Source organism: Pinus tabuliformis, chromosome 3_1 (genome assembly GCF_031772625.1).
Source record: "Pinus tabuliformis cultivar Carrire ecotype Pingquan chromosome 3_1, CPIR1, whole genome shotgun sequence".
In the NCBI taxonomy this organism is placed as follows: Eukaryota; Viridiplantae; Streptophyta; class Pinopsida; order Pinales; family Pinaceae; genus Pinus; species Pinus tabuliformis.
The window spans coordinates 107,824,134-107,833,399 of NC_142301.1; the positions used below are offsets into that span (position 1 = coordinate 107,824,134).

A 9,266-nucleotide genomic window follows, 5' to 3' on the forward strand; every position below is an offset into this window, starting at 1 on the left:
ATTATTTCAAATAATATATATATTCATCTCACATTCCCCAATGTAACCTCACATTTACTAGGGAGAAGACATGGTCCTCTCCAACTAATTATTAATATATATATTCATCTCACATTCCCCAATGTACCATCACATTTACTAGGGAGAAGGCATGGTCCTCTCCAACTAATTATCAATATATATATATTCATTTCACATTCCCCAATGTACCCTCACATTTACTTGGGAGAAGACATAGTCCTCTCCATATATATATATATATATATATATATATATATATATATTCATCTCACATTCCCAAATGTACTTTCAAATTTACTTGGGATAAGACATGGTCCTCTCCCATTAGTTTCTCAATTTTATATTCATGTCACATTTCCAAATGTACTCCCAACTTTACTTGGGGGAAGAGATGTCAATTGTAAGGATGGATGAGAAGTTAATGACATTAATGAGAGATGGTTGAGATGGAGAAGAGAGGGAGGGTATAAAAAGGAAAGGTGGAAGGGAGAAAAGGGAGGTGGGTCTTGCTTATGATTTTGAGGTTGGTGGTGATTTTAGGATTTGTTGTGATTTTTGGAGACCTTAGGAACTTATGGAGGTTTCTTGGGTTGTTGAGAGGAGGGAAATATTGTTCATCTTGGTCTGGATCATTCATCTTGGACACACACACTACATCTAGTTGGACTTAGGCTCGGAGGGCTAGGGAACTTGTGGAGGTTTCCTGGGCTAGGAATTATTTACTAGTTGGCTGGGAGGTAAATCTAGTTGGGTTAGTCAAGAGGAGTGTTCAGCATGAGCAGCAGCTCAAAGGCATCTCCACCAGCCACCCGTACAGGTATTCCTTTATAGATTTTTTTTCTAAGTAGTATTGATCTAATGATATGATACAAAAAGTTACAGAGAGACCTGAACTCAGAGATGTTAAACGTTAGTCATCATCACAAAATGAAACTATTTGTATTGGACTGCCCCAACAGAGGGGAAACCAGTCCAAGAAGTTTTAAAGACTGCCCCTGTTATGGGGGAAACTATCCATTGAACCAGAAAAACTATTTCAAAGTAGACCTTGGTTTTCCAAAATGAAAAAAAAGGAGCACAATTATAAAACCAAAAACAGGGACATAACCAAGAAACATTGTGACATGTCCACCTGGTAGAGATTCAACTAGAGGATCCAAGACACATGGCGTAGAAACAGAACACACCCAGTCCACAAAACCACGAAAAATGAAACATATCCACCTGGAGGCCGGACACCTTTGCATGAGACCAAGAAACCAGAAAATAGTGAGACGTATCCACCTGGGAGTCAAAGACCTTTGCATGAGGCCATGTGTTAGGCTAATCGTTCCTCCGAAGCTGGCTCCTCCTCAATCCGGTAGGCAAACTTATACCAATCATCATCTGCTTCAGACGCGCCTCGACCCTGAGTAGGTGGAGCTTCCACAGTGCCTTCTGCATCCATCTGTCGCTCACCAGTGTCGTTCTGCCTGCTGCCTGAAGCTTTCATGCCGTTTTTCTTGTCCTCCTCACCAGAAGTGTCACCAGCTTTAGCTTTGCCATGCAGAGCCTTTCTGCTTTCACCTTGCTGCTTGTTGCTGATCCCATAACTACTAGGCACTTCCCTGCTCTACTTGTTCCCGCGATTTGACAGAGGAGCTTGCGTCGCAGACTCTTCCTCAAAGGAAATTGTGATGGTTGCAGTGATTGTAGGCCTATTTAAGGCACTGCGGAAGCGAAATTGGGTGCTGTGAGGGGCAGAAAAAGGAGGAAGTGGGAGATCCACAGTGTGGACAACATTGTCCCTCCTACCTCTACCACTTCTGGTATTCGGGTAGCGATGAGTGGGGTAAATGAGCGGGTTGGGAATTTCAGTAGTTGAGTCTAGGGAATCAGAGGCAGAGCTGGTTGAAGCTTGTGAGCAGATAAAACCTCCACGCGTTCCTCCACGTCTACTGCGCATGCGGTGCCTGAGGCGAGCCATGGCATAGATGTAAGCTAAATTGACAATGGAGGAATTGGAAGAAAGGCGACGTTGAGCGTGAGCAGGGGTGGGCGAGCCACAATCTAGGAGACAATGACGAGAATGCGAGAAATGGAAACCATTACCAAAATCCTGACAAGGGAGAATCAGGCAGTGACTGCTTGTTGCAGTTCTGATACACGGTTCAGCCGCTTGCAGAGAACAAATGCCATGGAGAAGAGGAGGATTAACAAAATGATTTGCAGGGGCCATGGTGTTGAAGGAGGTGAGCTCGTCACAACTTTCAGAGTCAATAAATGTCGCCTGCAAGGTGTTGTTAATCCATTTACGGTGGGCTCTCAGGACGAAGCAAGTAGCCAGATGGCTTCCCAACCCGCCGGTGATCCGTCTTGTCATTTTAAATGCCATTGTTGACACCCGCATCCGGGTGGTATTCCTTTATAGATTACTCATGTAAATTTATTAAAATGAAATTTTCACTATAAGTTATAAGGATTGGAATGTAAATGGTAAAATTTTCATTGTTTAAAAGTCTTGTAAGAAAGTAAATTATTGCCTCTTATTGCATTTAAATTCTAGAGAAATAGCTCTATTAAAAGACCCTAGGATAGGGTTGTTACACATGGTATCAGAGCTTTGGTTCAAAATCTGGACCCAAGCCCACTAAACCCACAATTTATACTTCCCATTAATGACAACCTTGCATATAGATTTGAGCCCCATGCTTACACACAATCCATTAAACTATGTGAAGTCTATGTTGAGCTCGGCCAACTACTTTAGTATAACATTTTAAATGAGTCATACATTAATACTACCGATCTCTCACCATGTAAGTATGTTCATAGCAATTGTTGATAACTTGATACAACATTTTAGCTTAAGCAATTCCGTAACTGATATTGGCATTTCTGGAAGTTACAGACCCAATGCCTGCTACAGGTTTGTCTTGAAGACCGAAAGAGGATGGTTGGATTCAGAGGCCCAAAAGGTGTCTCCAGGAAATGGTGCTCTTATAGAGCCAGGAAATGAGGACTTCACTATTGTCTCTTCGGTGTCAGAAACCATGGGTAGCATGGCTATTCCCTATCCTCTTATTCTATTTTCCTGCTAGTTGTATCGAGGCCAATATTCCCTCATATACAGATTGAGCCGAGCGAGTTCTGAGTAGAAGAAACGGGCTTTCCAACTCTTTAGATGGTGCAGGATCGAATCCTAGGGACTAGAAATGGTTGAGAGTCGTTAGATTTCGCTGGAATATGCATCCAAAAGCTTCATACTAATCGGTTCTCGCATATAAAAGCTAAATCATATATGGTAGTTGTCGCCATAATTAATCGATATATAGAACACTAGTGAGTTATATATATATATATATATATATATATATATATATATATATATATATATATATATATATATAGATATAGATTGATAGCATTGAGGATTGATTGGGGATAAAAATGTTGTCAAGAATGAATGTGAATGGTGGCATGTGGGGTCTGGAAGATGCCACAGACCTCCACTGCAACAACGACGAGAATTTGAATTTGCCAACGTTCAAGGCAATGCTGGACACGGAAGAATGGTTTACTTCTCACAACAATACTAACAATAACGATATAACTACTGCCAATATGAATAAATGCTAACAACCATCCTGAGGGCCCCTGTTTCAATATAGATATGAAGGATTTTTGATGCTATTCATCTCTGGTCAATCCGAATCCCGAGCCTCCCAATATGTTGTTACAGCATGCCATGAATTATTGTTCATCGTCGCCCACTTTGATTTTCAGCCTAGACTTGGACGTTGCGAGTTCGAGTCCCTTCCATGAGTTAGCCTGCGAGGGGTTGGTGAGCAGCAACAATGCCAGTAGCAGCAATAGCTACTTGTATGGGAGGCTGTCGGGAGGAATTTTCAAGCAGCTGAGTCCCAGCTTCGCGGGTTCGAGTCCCCACACGAACGCTACTACCCCGACACCTAATCTCAGCATATCCAGCCAGTGCATATCCTGCAATCATTGCATTCTAGGAGATAACTTCCTGCTCATGCATTTTTTCAAGGACTTTGTGTGCATTGTCAGCATCTCCACATTTGGCATACATTGTCAAAAGAGCATTTCCAACAGAAACCTTTGCCTAGAATCCGACTCTTACGATGAACCCATGGACTTGCTTACCCTGTTCTAAGGCTTCTGGCTTATCTAATGCACTGAGAACACTGGTAAGTGTATATTGATTCAGATTCCCAACTGCTCGTTGTACTTGTTTAAAAGGTTTTGAAATTTCTAGAACATCCCATTCTGGGCATATCCCAAAATCATTGTAGTCCATGAGACAACAGCTCGATTAGGCATTTTGTCAAACAGTTTACGTGCACTCTGGATGTGTCTGCACTTGTTGTACATGTCAACAAGTCCACTGCCAACAAACATATCAAATTCAAACCTAGTTTTGATAATGTGGGCATGATCTTGCTCGCCCTGTTCCAATGCCACAAGCCCAGCGCATGCTCGGAGAACACTGGCAAATGTGAATGCACTCATTCCTGTGCTCTCCCTTTGCATTTGGAAAAAGAGTTTCCAAGCCTCCTCATCACATCCATTCCTCACATATCCTACAATTGATGTATTCCACAATACCATATCTCGATAAGGAATTCGATCAAACACTTGTTGCGAACTCCCAGTGCTTTTGCAATTGGCATACATCTCCACAAGCACACTACTAACAAAGACATCGAATTCAAAACCATATTCAATTATGAATGCATGAATCTACTTCCCTAGTTCAATATCTGCTAGTCTAGAACATGCCCTAGCAACTCTGATAAACGTGAAGGAATTCAACCTCACTTCCGTGGACATCATTCGAACAAAAAGCTCTAGTACCTCTTCCTCGTACCCCTGCTGCTGCACATACCCAGCAATTAAGGCATTCCATGAAACCATGTTTCGTTCAGACATTTTGTCAAGCACTTGACATGCATCCTCAATATTTCTTAACTCTTCAAATCTTCACATTAAAGTGCTCTCAATTTTTGTTTGAATAAGTCGTAATCTATCAAGGCCTTTCCAAGTAGATTTTTTGCACTATTATTGTAAACCTTCTGATATGCGCTAATCCCTTGATTCCTCCATTTGAAAAAAATAAAAAATAAAGCAATTCCTTTTATTACTTTTGAGAATTTTGAATGGTTTTTAAAATTAGTTGGATGTTCCCAAATGACAATATCTTTTAAAGCTTCAAAGGAGTGGATGCAATTGATGTTATCATTGAAGTTGCTTCAAGATTTGGATTTAGAATTTCCAAAATGGGGATTGATGACAATGTGATTTAGGGCATTGATCATATTCTCATTTTTTAAGGTTTTGTGGAATCATTGTCAACTCAACTAATGGTCAAATTCAAACAAACAATTTAGTTGCACATTGGGAAGGAGGGAGTCTATTGAGAAAAGTGTTATCTGTCTATCTATTTATACATTTAGAACCATTCCAAAGTTTTTAAAGCCACATTTGTTTTTCATAAGGGATCATCTATTCCCAGATTAGTCAAGATTTTTTTATTTTTTTTTTGAGAGCAACCAATTGAGCCCCAATGCAAGGAGCTTCTTAGAAATACAGTTTGAAGGATAAATATTGCACTTCCCCTCCATCTTGATTTATAAGCATTTTGAACTCAACTTCGAACTTTGATAGTCTTAGGACATGTAATTTTGATCTCACGTTTCTAGTCATTTTGATTAAGCCATCAACATTGGTAGAGTTAGAGATAATTAGGCCAAGCTTGTGCTTGCTTTTGAATTTGTACCTTTTTAGGTCTTATTTGTTCGAGAGTATCCTTCAAATGGATAGCACATAAAGAGCTACTATGGCACCTTTGTTAATGTGCTCTAGGCCACTTAATTCCACCTCTTGTTCAATAGGGTTACACAACTTTGAATTCTATGTCTCACACAATGAATAACAATAAAAACCTCTTAATTATTTCATTGAATAACAATACTAATACATTGTGTTGTTTTGAAATGCATGATTGGTAGGGTTGTCTCAATGATCCCAAATAAGGCGAAAATGAAAGAAACAACTTCAATTACTTAATCCAAAGTAAAGGAAGGCACCGCCATTATATACTCTAGTACTTACTACAAGATAAACTTCCCCATTTTTATGAATATGTGGATCTCTTCAAGATGTACAAAGAAGAGGTTGAGATACCAACATTTGCCAATCCAAGTGAATAAGACAGTAACCATGCTATTACAAATGACAATGTATGAATATCCCATCTTTATAATGTGGTAATGAGATCAACAATCTTCCATTGCTTGGACATGCAACCCAAGTTCATTAATTGTATAGTTAAGTCTGCCACATCACAATGCTTAAATTTGGCCGAAGGATGTGTCACTTGAACATTTTGAACAAACTCTATAATGGTCTCAAAATTTTGATTGAAGAATGAGGTGAACTATATTTTACATTGAAAATTTCAGTTTTGTTCCACTAATCTGTACCCGAGGCATTTGTTTTGATGCCAACCTCAGTGTCTATTAAATATATGGATGGTGCGAACAATATTTGCAATGAAAATTGCAGTTTTGAGCCAGTAATTTATACCCAAAATGTGTCCCAACCTAAAGAATGTAGTCAGTTCTATTTGACATATGAGGGTGGCTTTTAATTCTGACGATAGTAGATTATCATTATTCTTATTAAAAATAAAGTAGATTTTCCATTCGGATAGTAGGATTATCTTTCAGATAGTATATTTGTCATTCTTCATAGAGGAAGTCATAATAACAAATCTCGAGTTTAAGAAGTAAACAACTATGAAGCTTGGGAATTCAGATTAGGATGTGTTGGAATACCCTATATGTCATGTTAATGATTTTTCTATGGGTGGTGGAATCTTCTAGTGAAAGCATAGATTGAATACCATGGGCATGTCTAAGGCTTATTGTGATAATTGTTTTTAATGATCTTAAATTAAATGAGAAGATCAATTCATAGAGAAATTGGGATTTTAGAATGGGAGCTTATTTAGTCAATGAAATACCAATGAAAATATTAGAATACACTTTTACCCTTATTCTAGTGTTGAATAAATAATGTGTCTCTAGTTTTGGATAAAAGGACCCTCAACTTTCTTTGCAACTTTTGCGGTCACTGGCCACTTGTGAAAGGAGTAGGCATCTTTAAAAATGAGGTGCCATTTAGAATGGAAATACTAATAGCAGCAGGGCAAAGGCAATTATTCCATTCGTTTATTTATTTCTCATTTTTCTAGTCACATTGTGAGCTGCAATATATATATCATGAAATTGTTTTAGTACTAGTAAACAATGATTAAATATATAATAAATTTGAACCTTTGACATTTAGAGGACATTTCTCTCAATAAGTATGAAAATCATGCTAGAAACAGTTTTTGAAGTTTGGAGTCTTTTATTTTTAAGTTAACTAATTGGTTTGGAAGATGAAAAACCAGCAACTTGGAAGAGTGGGACTTTTATATTCACTGAGGTATTAAAGAAATTATATGCTTGAAACTTATACTAGCGCCTTCTAGTGGAATTGATAGTGCACTAATCCGTTGCTTGCCAATATTTCGGTTTTGGTACCACCTTATAGCATATCCGAGTTCAAATGTTATTTTCCATGGTGGATAGTTGAATCTGTTTCAACTCTAATTGTTATCAAGGGGTTTCACAAGGTTGTCACATGAGCATCTGTGATGCCCATTTTGACTTAGATAGCTACCCATACTAAGGCTCTATTTTGCAGTTCCATGTTATTATTTATGAACATTATGTAATATTGATGCATTTGGTTGGACACGTGAAACTACTTAGGTTTGATTTTGATGATGAAAATGTTTGATGTATGACCTAATGTATGACGTACTTGGTGATGATTTATCTAGTGCATGACTTATCAGAGCTATAGTTGCTTCATGTATGGCTTAAGTGGATATGATTTATCTAATAAGTATCGTAATGAAATTATGATTTGTTTCCAATATGAACTACAAAATTGACACGTGGATACTAGACTTAATAATGTGATGATTATACGTCTTGTTGTTATATAAATGCATGAATGAGAGCTAACCCGCAGGGGGGGAAGAACTATATGATAGCTGAGATCTACTCTTCCATTGAGGGAAGGTCGAGACATCCCATGGGGAAGGTATAATGTACATTATTCTACTACATTTGGTATCTACTTGATATGCACTCTTATGACATGAGTAAAATGCAAATGACAGGTGGCAAGACGACCTGACTGGATTATTCAATGACAAGTCCAACTAGCTCTATAGTGTGGTCCGTGTTAGGGTGTTGACCCTAGTTATAAGGAGGGGTGGAGGCATTTCCCACCATGTATCCTCCGAAACCTAGAATCATGGGAGGGCAGTGGTGGACACGCTCCCCTAGAAGTGTGATGACGATTTCCAGTTGCCTGTTGGGGAAGTTAGGTCGATGTATTTGACACTTCCACCATGTCGGTTTTATTAGTGGTTAGTATGGCCGCTGCCACTGATAAAGCAATAGAGGACGGATAGGGTGGGAATGGAAGTAGGTCAGGATGGATAGGAGGATATATATCAGTTGAAGACTCTTGATGGAAAGTAATTTCATTGTCTGACTTATCAAATTTTACTGCTATAACTCTCTCTGGTTTGTTATGCTTTCGAACTCCTTGCATCTTTTCATTCTAACGTCGGGATGAATTTTTCTTAAGGAGGGGTGTATGTAATGCCCCACTTAAATCTTACCCTGCAAATTTATTAATGTTTACATTATCTGAAAATATTGAGAAATACTGGTCTAATATAAAATTCATGATTTCTATTATTCAAATTCCCAACTTACCTTCTCAAATTGAATCTTAGGTAGGATATGGTCTCTTTCCATTATTTCAAATAATATATATGTATTCATCTCACATTCCCCAATGTACCCTCACATTTACTAGGGAAAAGACATGGTCCTCTCTAACTAATTATCAATATATATATTCATCTCACATTCCCCAATGTACGCTCACATTTACTAGGGAGAAGACATGGTTCTCTCCAACTAATTGTCAATATATATTCATCTCACATTCTCCAATGTACCCTCACATTCACTTGGGAGAAGACATAGTCCTCTCCATTTAATTATTAATATATAGATATTCATCTCACATTCCCAAATGTACTTTCAGATTTACTTGGGAAAAGACATGGTCATCTCCCGTTAATTTCTCAATTTTATATTCATGTC

General features: G+C 38.4%; 1 protein-coding gene and 1 pseudogene across 1 annotated transcript; one reads left to right on the forward strand and one right to left on the reverse strand.

Annotated features, from left to right (window-relative positions):
• The first annotated feature begins 3,450 nt into the window (after window positions 1-3,450).
• Window positions 3,451-4,180, forward strand: LOC149186007 (uncharacterized; annotated as a pseudogene).
• Window positions 4,181-4,278: 98 nt separating this feature from the next.
• On the reverse strand, window positions 4,279-4,956 carry LOC149186008 (putative pentatricopeptide repeat-containing protein At3g13770, mitochondrial). Its single transcript, XM_089409202.1, has 2 exons — window positions 4,841-4,956; window positions 4,279-4,714 (listed from the first exon to the last, which is right to left on the reverse strand). Exons 1-2 carry the CDS (start codon window positions 4,954-4,956, stop codon window positions 4,279-4,281), a joined length of 552 nt encoding a protein of 183 aa, XP_089265328.1.
• Window positions 4,957-9,266: the final 4,310 nt, after the last annotated feature.